At 35.5% G+C, this 19,861-nt stretch overlaps 1 protein-coding gene across 5 annotated transcripts in view; it reads right to left on the reverse strand.

Annotated features, from left to right (window-relative positions):
- LOC136205415 (uncharacterized) overlaps window positions 1-12,642 on the reverse strand; it is a 41,103-nt gene extending 28,461 nt beyond the window's left edge. For 4 of the 5 annotated variants that reach the window (XM_065996004.1, XM_065996002.1, XM_065996003.1 and 1 more), the window contains exons 1-14: window positions 12,376-12,642; window positions 11,514-11,699; window positions 10,538-10,627; window positions 8,996-9,069; window positions 8,761-8,916; window positions 8,475-8,598; window positions 8,276-8,331; window positions 7,349-7,403; window positions 7,192-7,248; window positions 6,988-7,089; window positions 5,966-6,046; window positions 5,826-5,878; window positions 5,301-5,370; window positions 3,639-3,702 (exon numbers count right to left, since the gene is read on the reverse strand). In XM_065996004.1, the coding sequence (XP_065852076.1) occupies window positions 3,639-3,702; window positions 5,301-5,370; window positions 5,826-5,878; window positions 5,966-6,046; window positions 6,988-7,089; window positions 7,192-7,248; window positions 7,349-7,403; window positions 8,276-8,331; window positions 8,475-8,598; window positions 8,761-8,916; window positions 8,996-9,069; window positions 10,538-10,627; window positions 11,514-11,699; window positions 12,376-12,480 (1,273 nt within the window). In that variant the 5' untranslated portion in view covers window positions 12,481-12,642. Of the gene's footprint in view, window positions 1-3,638; window positions 3,703-5,300; window positions 5,371-5,825; window positions 5,879-5,965; window positions 6,047-6,987; window positions 7,090-7,191; window positions 7,249-7,348; window positions 7,404-8,275; window positions 8,332-8,474; window positions 8,599-8,760; window positions 8,917-8,995; window positions 9,070-10,537; window positions 10,628-11,513; window positions 11,700-12,375 lie in introns of those variants that run through there. The other variant, XM_065996005.1, reaches the window with a different exon arrangement.
- Window positions 12,643-19,861: the final 7,219 nt, after the last annotated feature.

Genomic DNA, 19,861 nt, shown 5'->3' on the forward strand with positions numbered 1-19,861 from the left:
TTGAGATTTTGATTTAGGCAGAGATAAAGTTATGGATTTTTTATTTTGATTTAGGCTAAAGAATGGATCCATGGAGAAGTTGATTTAGGCTAAAGAATGGATCCATGGAGAATGGGTAAGTGGGGATCTATATTTTAGTTTGGGTAATTGGTAACTAGGTTAGAAAATGGGGTTGGAGAAAAACAACAAAAAAATCAGTTTCAATTTTCATTTTGCCATGCAGCTACACATGGCCGCCATGTGGTTTCACTAAAAGGTATACTGCTGAGATGTCATTATGAATGCCACGTCACCGGTTGTCCAGGTCGGATCCAGCCATAGTTACTTTATTGACATCGAAGTATTACTTGAGTGACTTTATTGTCTCAAAAAATGAATTTAGTGACCAACAATGCTATGATGCACAAACCCTATACTTTATAACAGGAAACGTTTTACCCACTTTTAAAGCCATCCTCGTAAACCTCAATACCTCAACCATTCCCACAGCCTTATCTGAGACATTGTCTAATGAAAAATGGAAACAAGCCATGGATGTGCAGATGGAGGCATTGCGGAAGAATAAAACTTGGGAGTTTGGTGGAGTTACCAGCAGAAAAAAGGCCAGTAGGTTGCAAACGGGTCTATATAGTGAAATATAAGGCTGATGGGTCAATTGAATGTTGCAAGGTGAGACTAGTAGCCAAATATTACACTCAAACATATAGGATTGACTATTTAGAGATGTTTGTTCCTATGGATATGATGAATACACTTAGACTAATTTTATCTCTATTTAGTAATTGCTAACTGTTGGTTGGGACCTACAACAATTTGATGTGAAGAACACTTTTTTGCATAGGGTCTTGAAGAGGAGATTTACATGGAGGTTCCACCAAACTATGGAACAAATGAGACAATGAATACAATATGAAAGTGAACAAAGCTTTGTATGGATTGAAACAATCTCACCATGCCTAGTTTGGAAATTTTTTAAGGATAATGTTAGCCGTGGAATACAAGCAACGTCAAGAGGACCACAAATTGTTCATTAACCATTTGGCCACAGGGGGAGTGACAGTGAGTATATATTGATGACATCCATAGTTGTTAAAGGTGCAAGCGCACTAAGGCGCTACGGGGTTTTGGAGCCTAGGCGCGCACCTGATGAACATGAGGCGTAGAAAATAATAATAATAATAATAATAATATATGTATATATATATATACACACAAAATCTACATATAAATATTTGATACTAATATAACTAATAGTAATACTCTATTACTAGTTAAAGCATAAGTCATGATGAACCAAAAAACACAGTTATAAAGACAGAAACAAGTAAGGACCACATAAAAACATAATATTAAATGTCAAAAACACCAAGTTAAGTTCATAGAGACATATACTTAACCTAAGTACCTAACTAATGCTAATAAACTAATAAGCATTCATTTTCAATCAAACAGGACTAAAAAAAACTAATAATCACCATCAAGATCCTCCTCAAGATTAATAGTATCATCCTCTCCAAAGTCTCTTCACTATCATTTTCATCTCCAATTTCTTCCTCCTCTTCATATTCATCCTCGTCCTCATCTATAAGTGGCATAGATGGCCTAGGTCTCACACGAGGAGTTGTTTTTGCTTTTTCCTTTTGCTTAGCCTTAACACCTGGAGACTGGATTCTATTACGTCTCTTAATCCCCTCTTCTATAATTTACGCCTCTTCATATTTTTGTTTTGTTTTACACTTTTACTTAGATTGGATCAAGGGTTAAAATTAAGTTTACTTAGATTAGATCAGTTTTAAAACAAAATAAAGAAAAATAAAAAGAAAAATGAAAACACTAAATGTTAATGAGGCGCGCCTTCATGAGAGCCTATGAAGCCCAGGCGAAGCGCACAAGGCGAGAGCCTTTTAAACTGCGCCTCGCCTAGGGGAATTAAGGCTCGCTACATTGAGCTTTGCTTATGGCGCGCCTTTAACAACTATGATGACACCATACTAACTGGGGATGATAAGATGGAGCCACAAGTCTTTAGTAATTGCTTGCCTAAGGAGCTTGAAATCAAGACTTTGGTGAAGCTGAAGTATATACTAGCAATTAGGGTGGCACATTCCAGAAAAGGGATTTTTATATCCCAACAGAAGTACGTTACTTATTTGCTCAAGCAGACAGGAAAAGCCACATGCATACTCGTTAGTACACCCATATTGTTGGGTCTTCAACTAGGAAAAGCAGAGGAAGGTGTTCTAGTCAATAGAGAAATGCATCAACACCTTGTAGGACGACTTATTTATTTGGAACATACCTGACCTAGTAAAGCTTATGCAATGAGATTGGTTAGTCAAGTTATGAGTAATCCTAGAGAAGTCCACTAGCAAGCAGCACACAGATTTTGCAATACTTTACAGGAACACCTAGAAGGGGGATCTTGTTCACAAGAAGTGGAACAAGGGGAATCTTGTTCACGAGAAGTGGAAGTATGACAGTTTGTGGCATGAAGTAAGAAACAGGGGGTAGTATCACGTTCTAGTGCTAAAGCAGAATTTCATGCAATGGCACAAGGTATATGTGAATTGCTTTGGTTGAAAATTATTCTTAAAGACATAAAGATAAAGTGGGATGATCTTATGAAGCTCTATTGCGATAACATTAATAAACCAAAAATAAGCATAGGCCATAGCCTAGTTCAACGTGATATGACCAAACATTTAGGCATTTCATCAAGGAGAAATTGGACTGGATTGATAAACACCATGTATGAGCCTACGCAGGGACAACTTGTTGACATTCTCACTAACGGGCTAAGTAGCTCAATATTTAAGAACATTGTATTAAAGCTGGGAATGGAAAATTCCAATTCGCCAACTTAGTGAGTGGGAATTAGTGACGTAATTTTAATAGAATATTAGCTATAAATTATGTATTTTACATTCCTATAATTTAATGGGTTTCCATTAGAATTATTTTCCTGATTTATGTTGTATTCTCTATATATATTAGCAGAAAAACAGTTTCAAACCCAACATCAGAGATTCAGAACTTCCAAGTTGTTCAGTTAAACTTTAAGGAGGAGAGCAATGCGATAAGGGCAATTTCAATCTCTACATCAAATAATGTACCGCTTTTGCAAGTATTCTCTTTCCCAAGTCTTTTTCCTTTATAAATATATATATTTTGTTTTTTTTTTTTTGAAGAAAGACTTTATGAATAATTTATTAAGAAATATATAATGGAGATCCAATTGTGGAGGATATGGAATACTCCTATAAACTTCACAACTACAAACATGAACATAAAACAAAATAGAAAAGAAGGCAAAGAAGAAAAAACAAAACGGCAGCATAGTAGCACTTCCCAATCAAGATTAAAAGAATTTATAATATAAAAGCCATTTTAAGCTCATCAAACAATAGTGGTCCAGTATAATGTTAATTTCAGAAAGAATTTGATTTTTCATGATATAACAGATTATCACATTTAGAATTGAATGATATTGTTTTGTTTATAATTGTTTGATATTTTGTTCTATTTGTGAATGTTGGGAAGAAGACATCTCCTTAAAACTATACAACATAGCAGCAAGATGTTGCCATTCACTCCATCTTTCACTCCATTCCACTTTTGAAAATTAAGAGAAGAGTTACCTTTTGCCTTGCTGCTAAACATCCCTGCAACAGCTGCTAGGCTCTCGTCACTTGTTTCTTGATTCTAACACGTTAAAACAAATTCAAGTTACTCAACCTCCTAATATCCGCAAGCACTAAACCACATCAAAAAGAAAATAACAATAATAAATAATAATAATAATAATAATAAAAGGATACCTTCGAGGAGATAACAAAATGTATCCAAAATTAAAGATAGAGATGTGAATCTAATATTAGAGCATCCAAACGTAATGCCACTACTGGAATAGAGAAGTGACTCAATCTTTAATGCAAGTCAAATAAGCCTTAGAATGGTAGCTATTCAATTAAGTGATATATAAAAAAAAATGAAGAAGCAAATTATCAAAACTTTCTTCAAAGTGACTAGCTTCCCTTTTCCAGTGAAGTTTCAAAAAATAACAGAAGATCACTTCCCATGCCTCGAATGTTTCTATTCTGTTGGGGAAAGTGGAAAACAGAGAGAGAGAGAGAGAGAGAGCAATCCCCTAGACGCAAACAAACTAACATCCAAAACCTTTCTTACTAGAGAAAGGAAGAAAGGAGGGAAGAGAGATAACTTCAAAACTTTCAGATCTGATACACCAGTTCCCTGTTTCTTCAATTTGAAGGAAATGGGGACTCAAATAGTTTTTCTATTCCAAAAATTATCTAGTAATCTTGGATAATAAAACTTTAATCTATAAGCAATTTAGCCCCTAAACTTGTAGTTGAAGGCCAATTTAGCCGAAAATGACTCTTTCCGTCAAATCCCCCTATTGGCTAATTTGGCTCAAGTCATCACTCAATCATCTTTTACAAGTTGTGCTTAACTGGCCAAAAAGTATAAACAAACCAATGAATTTGGCCAAAAAGGTCAGTTTGGACTAATGGCTCTCAACAGCAACTACAATGGCCAATTTTTCTTTATCACCTTCAACTCCGCAACAAAAAAAAACTATCATAATTTTTATGCTTCAATATTCACTTTACAGAACAAAGGGAAGTAACTATCTTCATATTTCTTTCATTTCCCTCTTCTCAAGACAAGACAAAGGAAACAATCTGTAACATTTTCCCCCTACATTTTCATTCCCCAAACATTTTTTCAGCTCCCATTTTCGCTCCTAAATACAGTAGGGGCACAAAGTATACCCGTAATGGTATTTATGGAGCTTTATGAAACAATAAAAGGGAACAACAAATGAAGGGAAATTGGTGTAGGAGAAGGTCATACCTCAACCCCATGTGAAGTGAAAAGATGGCCAAATGGTTGGCAGAAAACACTATATTGTGGGGGGATCAATGGCCAGAAATTCTATAATTCCATTGACGCTTTAACATTTTAAGGACCCTCATGTAACCACTGACACCAGGAGCTACAATATTAACTTAGCAGCAGCAACTTAGAGTTTTTTTACAAATTAGAAGAGAGTTCCATTTTCCACAATTATAGGCTTCAATACTAAAAATTACCGTCCACAAATACCTAAAATAACATAGCTGAAGGCCAAAAGGAGGCATGTAAAAAAGATACATAAAAAGTTAAGGATGACATATAAACTCAAATCATCCATCCAAACTTTAGCAATAAGCCCTTATTGAGAACAAATAGAAATATAGCTGAGGTCACATAAGCAGAAAATGCAACAAATGTTTCACCTGAACATTTGAAACAACTCGAGCTAGAGCTTTAACCATGCCCTCCACAACATTTGTGTTCTTAGGATGCCTACAGAAAGGATATAAGCAGTAGTTACACAAACAAAAGATGAAGATACATTCTCATCCAATTTAGAGTACATGTATGGGCTCAAAGCCCCTTCCCTCCACCACAATACACATAGAATAATGCACTTAAATCAGCTATTATTATATAGGTCATTTTAAGAGATTATTCAACAGCAGCCCTCACTTTTTTCACTTAACTAGTGTGCTTGTGACCAGGTAACGCTCCACAATGTCTTCATCAAACTACTACTACATCGAGGAGGTTCTCAGATTATAAGCACATCCGGTGAGACTATTACTACAGTTTCTTAGTTGAGGCTATTTCTCATTACTACACCATGTCACGACATGCATAACAGAAATGAAGAGATTCCAGGGTGGAAGGAATTATTGAACTTTTATGCAAAATATAAAGCACAAACTAGGGATCCACGGTAGTGAAGCTAGTTAGCTTACATATCAAAGTTCTGGAAAAGAATTTGTAAAGTCCTTGCCTCCACACAAAAGCCCTGTCATATTGCAAACCAGAAATTTAAATAAATTTCACAAGCACTGAAGGTAAAATAGGATGACACAGCTAATATCATAGCGATTACCCTCAAGATCTCAAGCACAAGAATCCGATGCCAAAGTGGTAGATCAAGAAAAATAACCTTCACAAGCATACTAACAAAAACCTGCATTGAAAGGGAAAAAAACCTTATTATGCATACAGTGCCTAGGCATGTCCAGGAAAACTTTCATGGAAATAGAGGTCACACACCGACATATAACAAGGAGATGACGAATATGAATCAATTCCAAACCTAAAATTCAGGTGTTGAAATCAAATATAATGCAAGTACAGAATCATGACGAGAAGTGCTTTAGGACGTATATAACCAAATAAGGGCAGGATCCATATGGGAAAAAAACAAGGTAAAAACTGATAAAAGAAATTACAAAAACTGTATGCAATCTGTTAACTAGAGATGAAAACCATCTGAAATATAGATATTTGAGACTCCTCTATTTATGATCCATTGTTCTATAGCTTTGGATTCTTTTTACAGTACAATCAACAACAATACCCAATTACAAACAATAAGCGACATTTGACTCTCAAAGATGCCGTACCTCATAACTAAGTTCTCATTAGGTATAAATGGCAAGAAGAAAACTACATAAGATAATCATACTATCCATCAGATCATCAACATGTGGAACCATAAAAAATGAATTAGTTTGCTTAAAGGGAACTTTATCTTTAGCTGGTCGTGATCAAGAAAGCACAGGCTACCCCTAAAACGGAGGCATGTGTTAAGCATATGTTTTCCCAAAACTATTCCATGAATCAAGAATTGGGACATCATCGAGCACATTCGAGGTCGACAAATATATGCAATCTTAAATCAAACGCACTTTAGGATACAATAACAGTTTCTTTATTTTCAACCGTGATAGGATTTTTGGTGAAGCAAATGAATGATTGCTACGGCTAAACATGCAGATGAAATCAATTACAATGTCAGAAACAATAATGAAGCTAACATAGCAAACTATTTGTTTCCTTCAAAGTTCAATGTGCGCTATCTATATATTTCTCCAAAAATAAGATCACCATCATAATTGAACATACCTCACACTCAGTAATAACGGATGAACTATACAGCCTAATAACATGTGCAACTGATCGCAAGACCACCCGACGAAATGAAGGTTCACCAACTTCTCCATCACTCTGTATCGGAGTTCAAAAGTAAGAATTTGCAGAGTGTAATTCCTTATTAAAAGAAACATCTCCTATACAGATCAAAGAATTATTCTATTTGAAAAAAGTTACCTCAGCATTGGTACGAAGTGAAGTCATCAGAAGCGAACATATCTGATGACGCATAACCTGTAGAAAATCCCAAGCAAAATTTACAGCTGAAAAAGCTTCAACACCATGCATAAACAGAAAAGCAAAAATGAACATCTAGTGAATCATTTACGATTACCTGTTCGTAAGGACCCAATGTCTTGAAAATGGCTACATAATTTGATAGAATGAACCTGCAGAGTGGAAAAGCTTACCACTGAAAGGCCATAACAGAACATGTATGATGCTGAATGCCAAAAGTTACTTTGAATTGAAAAGTTTGGTATCACAATTTGTTATCTTTGTATGTACAGTGACAAAAGGACAACAAACATATCGTGGAGGAAATACATGTAGAGTTCACCAAGATCCAATTGAGGCAAATTGAGTGAAATGATGCAATCATGAACCCATTATTAGCAATTAAAATTTCTATTAAGGCCCCACAGCATCATACATACTAAATAGATAAGCGGAGGCAGTACTAATTTCCTTTCTTGTAAACATAGGGAAAAAAATTAAGATAAGAACATGTGAACTAGAGTATGTTGTGGATCAGCTGCATATGTTTCAATAATTCCTAGGGCGCACTTTGAGAAAAGGAAAGCGAAAAAAAATAACCAAGCCCTAAAAAATTTAACAGTTGGGAAAGCACACTATATTTTCTTGATGCCAACACAACATAAATGGTAACAATTCCAGTGTATACTGGAAATCCTAGCAAAATCAAACATGATGCGTATGAAAAGTATAACCAAGAAAAACCACTTATTTTCATATAAATTATAATGGTCCTCAGAAGCAGCCACTTGGAAAACCTAACACAACAAGAAGGGACATGTGGGAAGGATTAACTATTTCAAAATCATTGGTACGAAGACTTACATTTCGTTTTGAGTTTCAGGCATTAAGTGTGACAAGAGTAGCCTACCACATGCTAAATGCCCAAGCTACATTAGCTAATAATTACAATAAAATGATTGTGGATACTCGGAAAAATTGCATGTAGAATTGCAATTATAGTGAAGGAATGCAGAAGAGAAAAAGGCAGAGGGATATATCTTACTCAAGTATTTCAAGAGCAAATATCCGTTGAAGAGAATTAACGCGTAACCAATTTGCCTGTAAGACAATGAAAATGATGTTCAACTGCATTGTCATGTCGCACTTTAACAATCTGAAAAAATTCCTCAGCCTATAAATTAACAAAAACCAACTACATTGTTCATTACAGAAATCGTATAATAGTTTCAAATAGCACATACAGATCCACCTGCAGCAAGAGCTGTCAGGTCTTCAAGTAAACGGAGCCCAAGCTTTCCAGGATTTGTTAGGGTCTCCCTCATCAATGATTGTTCTCCAGAATTAGTAGGTTCATGCTCCAAGAACCTATGCAATTTTGGGTCAGAAGTATGAATATGAATATGCCTAAGATTAGATATCAGTTTCTGTATATTATTATTACAATTGAAATGCATAAACCAACAAAGAATTAAAGAATTAAGAATTTGCAAGTCTAACTCAAAAATTATTCTCATGATGTTAACATACTCTGAATGATTGATACTGCGATTAACATCACCAGTAACTGAGGTAGACCGAGAAATGTAAACTCCAGAGCCAAACTTCGTTGCAGGAAGAGACTCGGCATGAATCACATGATCAAATACTAAAGCTACTGCCTGTCTGAAGGTAGCTGCAGCTGTACTGGAAATAGTAACAGAGAGAAACAAGTAAGCCAAAGACCAGTCCACAAATAATATTAATTGCTGAACATTTGACTTACTTTCGCACACTGTCCGATGATCTGTTATTTTCAAGAAGACGAAGACATATATAAAGAGCTTGAGCCATATTCTCCTGACATAAATGGAAGAGTTCAAGCATAGACATTTTATACGAAGCCAACTCAACCTCAAACAAAGAAAAAGGTAGGCCATGTAACTACCAAAAAAAAAAACTGTCCTTTCATTATAGATATTATACACAAAGACGTTTCTTCACTGATCCTACAATTGCACAACTGAAAAGATAGCTTGAGCAGCTAGATTGATGGATTTAATCATATAAACAAATTCAAGACCAAAATCATGAAGTTAATTCATCAAGCAAACCCAAATCTAGGAGGCTTTGAGCCAGGAAAAACAAGTGCAAATATTGGAAGGGAAAATCTCATAATACTGAGGCTACACATTTATTCAGCAGATCAATACCTGTAGATTTTTGAAATATTATACAAATTCCTTTCTTAACCTACTGAATAATTATATGAATCAAATTAATATGTGAATTATAAACATGGGATAATATAAAGGAATATTTCTCATCTTTGGACATCATAGATTCCAAAAAATAAAAAAAGTTCTTCATAAGAAACTAGACCCTTCAACTTGTACTTTCACGACACAGAAAAATATATCCATCTATCTAGAAATTACATTACAAAGAGTGAAGTCCGTCTATAATTACAGAAAAAACATCTAAAATACTTCCAGCTCAGTAACAGATGCTCTAACATAGCAGGTTACTTCATGAAAATGCAAGACAAGTTAATTTCGTCATCCAATTTTCATCTTGTCAATTAGATTGAGAACCAAATTATACAATAGCCAAACATGGAGGCACACAAATTATATATGTCCAAAACCTATTAAGTGTTTGTTTTAGACTCAATACTTTGATCAATCCTTTTTTCTGTTGTTAAGGTGGAAAATTGAGCCAAGAATAGACTATTTCTATTTAGCCGGGAAAAAAATAAAATAAAGGATCTGCTAAATGAACTGAGTTGGGCCAGAGCTAACAGTCAACATTGTTAGAAAATAAAGAGCCCGTGACGGTTTCAGTAGTTTTATTGTAATTAAAGTAGATAATAATATAGTTTTGTCATTGCAATAAAGTTATGCAGGGTCTATTTTCATGAAGAATAACACTACCACTCACAGATCTTAGAGGCTTATCTTGACACAGATATATGTCGTATTAGTATTATATCTTAACAAAATGAATACACTATTGATTATTTGCAGTACAGGACCTGCATTTATGCACACCTTGATGCCCAAATAACTCAAATTCAGAACAATCACAATATTTTGAAGAGCTTTCAAAATATCATTTCTAACACTTTTAATTCCATGGAGTTGAATCCAGCTACTAAACTACTTCAGATATAACACTCAGCCTCTTACTGTTCATATATAAATCATTACATCACCTTTAAAATATATGTGTGTGTGTGTGTGTGTTTGAAGTTGAACCAGGCTATACACCTCATCCTACATATTCTGAACACTTTACTGAGGACAGAAACCAAATAACTCGTGTATACCTCATTCTCTGGATGTAACCTTGACTGAAAAATGATTAATATAGTCTGTAGGGTTTTGAGTTGGACACTCTCATCTGCCATTTCAGCATGCTGCAAAGAAGAAAAAGGGTTTATAAAATTACATTACAGAATTTAAGTGCTGCTCTTTAAGAAACGGTTAGCTTTTTAATGCAACATTCCCGTTTAGAATCATTTTCCTGATGAAGTGGATATCAAAGCAAGTAATTCCAGGAACATGATTTTATCTTCTTTGGTTTGAAGAGAACCAAAATAAAGGCATCTACCGTGTTTTTCTTTTTTATCTCTCATTCATGTGAATATGCCAATTTTCTATTCATAAGGACAGACCAGTCCACATTCCAAGTACATGGAAATATGATAGTAGGATCTACAAGTTCAGGAACTTTATCAGAAACATAATATTCCCATGCAAACCAGCATGAGAATGCCACATTTTGGTGTACCAAGGTGATTCCAATAACAAAGTGCATTTTAGAGAATTAAAATTCAAAGTTTGAAAGAAATTTGTCTGCAGAAGAAGAAAAATATCCTTTAGTTAGCTAAAATACAAACCTAACCTATTGAAGCTTAGTGGATGTTGAATGAACCTTATGTCTGTAGTTAGAAAAAAAAAATGGCACAAATTATTCTATTACTACATCAGAAAATCAATAGGACACCAAAAAGTACCATTAAAAGATCAAAAGTTCGAATCCTGACAACTTTGTTTGCTAATGAAACTTAAGCACAAGGTAGATTGATTGTACACTCTTCAAACCCAAGGGTATTTGACACTTATCAATAGCATCAAAGAATATACTTCTTTTTAATCCTTGTCATAAATAAGAATAAATTTCAATATCTACATGTCTTTGCACAAGCAATATGGTGTCTGAAAGATCAAAGTATCAGCTAAATTCAATTTAGAGAAGAAGTGGCAATACATCACATGCCAAATCCAAACGAAAGTACTTACATCTTTCAACTTGGAAAGTATCTCATCCAAAGCTGATGGAGCAACTGCTTCATGGGATATAAGTTTTTGCAGACATGAAAGTCCAATTACACTAAGCTTCACAGTTCTAATCTCACAAGCCATTAGAAAGATCCGAAGAATGTCCTCATTATCTGCAATTTCACTAGGACTTGACAATGAACGAAGCTACAAAGACCAAACAAAGAATTATAATTTTGAATTCAACTGCTAAGTCAAGTGCCATGAACAATGTAATTGGCTTTAACATCACATCTTTAAAAAAAAATGTGATTACTACACAAACAAATTTCATCAGCTGCATAAATTTAGACCACGTACACCCAAGTACACCCACTTATAAATAATATCAACATATTATCCTACAAACTTTCATTTGGTCTTAGAGAACACGGAAAAAATAGAACTTAGATGATTGAGTCTGAAAACTTAGAACCCACTAGCTTCACTTGTTCAATATAAATTAAGAAGAGAATTCCAAAGTTAGTTATTCCTGTATTTCCCTCCATTTCCAAAAATGTGTTCTAATCTACACTTTCACTTCAGTGACGTGTGTACTAAGAAGATTCATGGTTGTTTTACGTGCAGTTTACCGAATTTTTCACGCTTCTCCATTTCCTTCTTAACCAATAACTCAGGCCTTATCAAATTCAACATTATCCAGCTCCCTGATCCACCGAATACTTCAAATTGGCACGACATGCACGAATATATCCACATATAGATCAACTAGCATCACAACACTCGTCTTACAAATAGTTACGTTTTGGTGATATGAATTAAAGCACGCTTTTGTGCACATTCCCGAGAATTGAACATGTACAAGCAAGAGTCTAACTCTGACCTTTATAATTGCGTGCTCCGCGCCATCTTTGACGGCGGGATACCGTCGGCGCGCTTCAGCAGACAAGGCGCGAAGATCGGATTCCAATACCGCCATGAAAGCCATGGCCAAAGCTACCTTGAGTCAAAATCAAGGATACTAGGGTTCCAGCAAGGACTTAAGAAGAAAATGCTAACAGAAACAGATCGAAATAATAAGTTAAACAGAAGAGATTGAGATCCATCAACCAGACTGAAACCAAACGAGCAACTCACTGGTAGATCTTGAAGTTCTTCTTTTTCTTGCTTTCTTCCATGTTTTATCTTTTTTGATGACACGTGTAAAATGGACTATATGGGTTAATATTTGGGTCATAACCCAAAGCCCATTATAATATTTGCTGTTTTTTTTATGGAAATTCATTTTCCATCCCAAAAAAAAAAAATACAACAATAACACTATCTGAAATATGTTTTGGCCCTACATAGGGATGTAAACGGGACAAGGCGGGCTGGGAATGCATTTTTCATCTCCATCTCCAACTAGTGAGAGATTTCTCATCTCCCTCCCCACAAACTAAACAATGACAAACTTATCCTCATTCCTGTCTCCACGGGAATCCTCCATTCCCCGTTTACGGATGCTCCAAAAATGTTATCCACATTCCTCAGTCTACGCAGGGAATCAACGTTTATATTTTAAAAAATCAGTAAAAACAAAAACGCTTAAGAAACAATGGCTAATAATATCAAGTATTAATAATCATTTTCAAATTTTTCAAATCATAAAAAATGAAAAAAATGAAAACAACTAATCACCTAATTAAAATGTACTTAAATCATCCAAAAAATAAATTTCTATAGTGGTTTCAAGGTACTTCAAATTGGTTTTTATTGCCATAATTATATAGTTTGTCCTTGTTTTTTAATCAAAAAATATCATATTTTTTGAAAAATATTGGCAGAAGGAAAATAAATATTTTCTGATGTTTAGCTACAACACCGGAAAACGTAAAGGAGTCATGGGTAACTCTTCAAGTGCAAAAAGCAAAAAGCAAAAGCTCACACACATTCATTGTTGTAATTCGTGTAATAACTGATACATAATAGAACTTCACTTTGTGTTCTAAGTTAGAACAAAATCATCAATAGTTAAAAGATTTGAGGTTCGAGTGGTAAGGCGTTGAACCTCTGCTTGACAGGTTTGAGGTTCGATTCCCCACGCCGTCAAAATTTAGCCCTCATTGGTAGGTGATCTGTAAATTCCATTGTAAACCCTCATCGAGGTCTGTGGTTTGCCCTGACCTTGGGAGTGGGTAGACCTACCTTACCTAAACTTTTTTCCTACCAAAAAAAAGATCAGAAGCTATTTTGTTCACTTCGGTTATAGGTGAACAGGTTGAGAGATAGATAGTTGAGTGTAGTGTATCAAGGATGGTACTTTGTGGTGCCTATGTGATGTGATATTGGTTATGAAAAAGAGATAATAACCAAATCAACAAGTTTTTCCGATCTATCTTAAGGAATTAATAGAATCAAATAACAAACATAAATTGGTGATAACAAACCAATCCCAAAAAAATTAAAGACAATGAAAGGAGATCTAACCTTACACCTTCGAATAATTAAATTGGAACCTGAGTGTTTGTGCACAAGTACCTTACCAAAATACTTGTTCACGATCAAGATAATATTGCAAGAATGATGACCCGGTCTCTCAAGCTCACAATAAAGAATTCAATCCCAGATTGAAAATAATTCCCAAAGGAAAAGAATAACTTTTGTTCATAAAAATATTGATGTCTGATTTATCAAATAATGAAGAATACAAGCCTTTATATAGGCTAAAAGAAACTTAAAACTAAACTAAAAAGGAAGTTGAATCCTAGTGCATCAAAGCTAAAAGAAATCCTAATTAGACAAAGAAAAGTATGAAATTCGTTTTTGCCCTTTAGAGCCCAATTTCAGCCCACTAATTAACATTATTTGGACCTTTTAATTAGCTAAAAACAATCACAATCAACCCTATAAGGTTATACCATTAATTTTAATGAGTCCCAATGGGTTTTGCACATGCCAAACACATGCAAGTCCAAAGCTTCTCTTAAAATATGATCAACCTTTTTACATAGGGAAAATTACACAGAAATTCATCTTTTAAAAATTATTTACAACTATGTCAAGTCATAATTTTGGATTATGTCAAACTAGTAAAATCAGTACTTTAATATATTTTAAGGATTAAAATTTATAAATTAGAAGTCTAGAATATATTTTCTAGGGCTTATGATTTATGAATTGGAGTTTAGAATTTTTAAATTATGGTGTAAAATCATAATACATAGAGAATAATGACATATTAAAAATTAAATTTGATAATATGACTTAGTTGTAAATTTTGTACTTAATTATGATATTTATGTATTTGACCCTTTTACATATCACTATTATGGGCTTAGGTTTGAATACAACACAAAACCATCTTTAATAACTTCGCTAAAATCCATTCATTGCTTAAAGAAGCTCAAGACGGGTCCATTAAGCATTTGTTGGTCCTTCTTTGCACGATTCTTCGTCATAGGTCCAATTGACAGCTCCAATGGATCCTTCATGCTTCTACTGGGCTCCTTAACTCCAAGCTCCTTTGTTCCATGCTCTTGTGATTTTGATATCACATCATTCCCTCTCTCTTAAAAAGGATGTGTCCTCAAATCTTCATCTCCTACATCAAACAAAGATAAATCAGTGACATTAAAAGTTGTATGCACACTATACTCACCTGGCAAGTCCAGCTTGTATGGATTATCTCTAATTCGTGCGACTACTTGAAATGGGCCATCGCCTTTAGGATGTAGCTTTGATTGTCTCTGAGCGGTGAATCTCTCCTTGCGCATATGCAACCACACCCAATCACCGGGTTCGAATAGTGTTGAAACACTTTTCCACAAGATTTTGATTTGACAAAATCATCCATGATTAAGAGGCAATTAAATTTAAATGCTTTGATTTAATTGTACTAATGTGTTTGTTCAATATTGAGTGCAAAAATATATATATAAAGTTAGACAGGACAAAAGTCAGCATAAGCCAAGCTGAGTGGAACGGAACTCAGCATAAAAGAATAGAAGCTGAGTGGAGTAGAACTCAATATCAGAAGTCTCCTTCAAAGTTGCCAGAACGAAGCTGACTAAATTAGAAGACTCCTTAAGAATTGTATAAACAGAACGGAGCTGACTAAGAAGGAACTCAGCATGGAAGTTGAACATTCGGAGATAACGAATGAAGCTGAGTGACAGTCAGGATAACATGAAGGATCCGTTCACTAAAGGACAAAGTCTGCCAATCTTCTGCACCAATAATTGAAGCCTCGAGAATACACAGAAGACTAATTCCAAGAAACATGGGTCAATGGATTATTGGTAAAAGACAACTGCCACAAAAAGACAAGTCTATAGGAAGAAGACAAGGTTGACACCTGAAGAAAACAGAGGAAGGGAATGGCCTATACAGTCTGAAGCTAACAGAAAATGTTCCCTAAAAGAGCCGTTTTGGTGTTAACGGCTAAAACAATTCAAATGATCCATCTGCAGATTTCCATCTATAAAAGGACAATCAAGAACCTTGGATCATTGCTGAATTACAAAGAAGAAAAATCCAAGAGAGAAATCTTCAAAGCACTCAAATACAAAAATCTTACACCAAATCTTCTATTCTTTATGTAAATGCTAGAGTGATTCGGTGTAATCTTCTAAAGTGTTCTTTACTGAAAAGAGAATAAGTATTTATCAATTGTAATATTGAGAGTGTATGATGAATGCTTGGTTGTAAGCATTCAGTGGTAGAAAAATCTAAGTGATGGGTTGTAGTACTTAGTAGGAGCTGAGTAGACGAATAGAGGACGTACTCTTGCATACTCACTGCCTTGTAAAGGGTTTGTGCTCTACCTTGATAGAGCTCAGTATTGGATTGAAAATCCCAGGAGGAACTGGGGACTGGACGTAGGCAGAGAGATCGAACCAGGATAAGTCGTGCTGAGTAACTTCTAAACTCTTTCTCTCAATATATATATATATATGTGTGTGTGTGTGTGTGTGTGTGTGTGTGTGTGTGCATGTGTTGCTTGTGATATTTACTCAGCATATAAATTGTTAAAACTGAAACTGAGTAAATCTGAGTGCTGAGTTGGAAGCTGACCTCTCAAGAGTCAATTCCCAACTCTCAGGTCAAGCAGTCTTAGTCAACATAGAACTAAAACTGTCTGACTAATCAATCGGTCGTGCTGACCAACACGCTGAGTTAACAAACTCTTAAAATAACATTAAGTCAGCATAATTAAAAGCGAAAAAGTTACATTAGTTCCTATCCCCCCCTTTGGAACTAATTACTAGGGACCAATAAGTGGTATCAGAGCTAAAAGCTCATTACTCAAAGATCTAACAATCTTGAGCTGATCCCGATAAATGGCTGAAAACAGCACTCGTTTCCTTCCAGGGAACCAAACAACACAGATACTCCCTGAGGGATTATCAATTAGTCGGCCTCCCCTATTCTTTGGATCTAATTATACATTCTGGAAGAATAGGATGAAGAACTTTATTCAAGCCACAAACATGAGTGCATGGCTTGCAATAGTTCAAGGTCCACATATACCTTACAAAACTGTTGATAATGAGAAAGTTGTCAAGAGTGAAACTGAGTGGACAGAAGATGACCTCAGAAAATTGCAAAATAATGCTTCGGCTATCAATATGCTTCACTGTGCTCTAGATGCTGTAGAATACAATAAGATTTCAGGTTGTGAGTCAGCACATGAGATCTGGAAGAAGCTGGAAGTGACTTATGAAGGCACAAGCAAGGTCAAGGAGTCCAAAGTAAACCAGCACATGCGATTGTATGAACTGTTTGAGATGACTAACAATGAGGACATCTCAGCAATGAATGCCAGGTTTACCAACATAATAAATGAGCTCAAAAGACTCGGGAAGAACTTCACTGAAGAAGAACAAGTGAAGAAAATCTTACGAAGTCTTCCCAAAAGCTGGCAAGCTAAGAAGACAGCTGTAGAGGAAGCTCAAGACCTGACCACATACAAATATGATGAGCTGATCGGTTCCTTGCTGACCCATGAAATTTCCATGAAAAACTTTGAAGCTAAAGAAAAATCTGAGGATAAGAAACAGAAATCACTAGTGATGAAAGCGGACTCCATAGAAGCTGAGTCAACTGATGATGAGGAAATGGCCATGTTTACTAGAAAAATGAAAAAGTTGTTCAGAAGAAATGAAAGAAATAGTAAGCGGCTATACAAGAGAGGAGACAGATATAAAGCTGAGTCCGGTGACACCAGATACAAAAAGGATAGCTCCAAGCCTGTCACATGTTATGAGTGCCATCAAACTGGACATATTAAGTCAAGCTGTCCTAATCTGAAGAAAGATAAGAATGGAAGCAAAAAGGCAATGGTGGCCACATGGAGTGACAGTGATGAGTCAACATCATCTGAAGCTGAGCAAAATGAAACAGCCAACATATGTTTCATGGCAAATGATGGAGCTGACCAATCTCAATCTGAGCAAGCTGACCTCTCTGGAGATTCTGAGCAGGAGGAAAACAACAATGAGGTAACATCCTTACTTTTGCTTAGAAACGAAATGGTAAATGCCCTGAGTGACTTATATACACTAACTAAGAAGTGTAACAAAAAGATTAAGGCACTCAGCAGGCGCTGCGACGAGCTTGAGGAGGTCAAACTGAGTGATCTTCGATATCTCCTCCAAGACAACTCAACATTGCATAGCAACATAGAAGTTATGCACAAGTTTGTCTTGGAAGTCCAATCAGATTCAAAGAAACTGAAAAAGGACGTCACCACCTTACAGAACCAAATAAAAGGTTCAACTGAGAATAAACCCCATGCTGAGTACTCAGGTACTGGTCAGCATAAATAGTTTACTCAATGTAGCTGTTGTGGGAAGAAAGGACACACAAAAGCTGTGTGCTGGCATAACAAACAGACTGTCCAATGTGACTTCTGTGGTAAGAAAGGTCATACTACCAAGGTATGCTGGCATGCTCAGCACAACAATGCTGACCACACTCAACATCACCCTCAAAGGGTAGCTCAGTGTGGCTTTTGTGGTAAAAGTGGCCATACTACAAAAGTATGCCGTCACAAACTAAAATATGACTCTGCATCTGTTTATACTAACAAGAAAGGACCCAAAAGGAATTGGGTACCTAAAGATGAATAGTTTAAAATGCAGGTCAGCTTGACATGCGTGGAGAAGTCAAAACTTTGGTACATAGACAGCGCATGCTCAAGACACATGACAGGTGATGAAACTCAGTTCATCACACTAGAGCTTAAACGATGAGGTAGTGTAAGCTTTGGAGACAATAAGAAGGGTAAGATAGTTGGCTCATGAACTATCGGAGGTAACCCCAGAATTGAGTCAGTCTCCTTAGTTAAGGGTCTCAAATATAATCTTCTAAGTGTAGCTCAGCTTTGCAAGAGTGGAAGAAAGGTTATATTTGATGATACTCAATGTCAAATACTCGAGGGAAAAACAAACGATTTGATTTTAACAGCCCCTCGTGTAAAAAATGTTTATATGTTGAGTTTAGAAAAACAATTTTCAAATAATATATGCTTAGTATCTAAAGAGGACAACTCTTGGCTATGGCATAGGAGACTTGGACATGTCAGCATGGACCTCCTTGCCAAACTAGCTAGAAAGCAATTAGTTGAGGGATTACCCAAATTAAAGTATGAAAAAGATCAACTTTGTAATGCTTGTCAGCAAGGTAAACAAACCAAAAAGTCTTTTCATAGCAAAAATGTTGTCTCAACTAAAAGACCATTGGAATTACTACATTTGGATCTTTTCGGACCTATCCAGCCACTCAGCATGGGAGGTAAGAAATTTTCCTTAGTTATTGTAGATGATTTCTCTAGGTATACTTGGATCATCTTGCTGAGTAGCAAAGATGAAACATTTGAGATGTTTACTACATTAGTCAAAAAGCTTGAAAATGACAAAGACCTAAGAGTAGCTCACATTAGAAGTGATAATGGTGGAGAATTTAAAAACCAAATGATTGATGAATTCTGTGAAACCAATGGTATTGACCACAATTTCTCTGCCCCTAGAACTCCTCAACAGAATGGAGTTGTTGAAAGGACAAATAGGACAATAGTAGAAATTGCCAGGACAATACTGAGTGAAAATAGGCTTCCAAAGTATTTTTGGGGAGAAGCTGTCAACACAGCATGTTATATATTGAATAGGGCTTTAGTTAGACCCATATTAAAGAAAACTCCCTATGAACTTTGGAAAGGACGAAAGCCCAACATTGGCTACTTTCGTGCCTTTGGGTGTAAATGTTTCATACTCAATACAAAAGACAATTTGGCAAAATTTGATGCCAAAGCTGACGAAGCAATCTTTTTAGGGTACTCAACAAACAGCAAAGCATATAGAATTTATAATAAAAGAACTCAAGTTGTA

Source organism: Euphorbia lathyris, chromosome 9 (genome assembly GCF_963576675.1).
Source record: "Euphorbia lathyris chromosome 9, ddEupLath1.1, whole genome shotgun sequence".
NCBI lineage: Eukaryota > Viridiplantae > Streptophyta > Magnoliopsida > Malpighiales > Euphorbiaceae > Euphorbia > Euphorbia lathyris.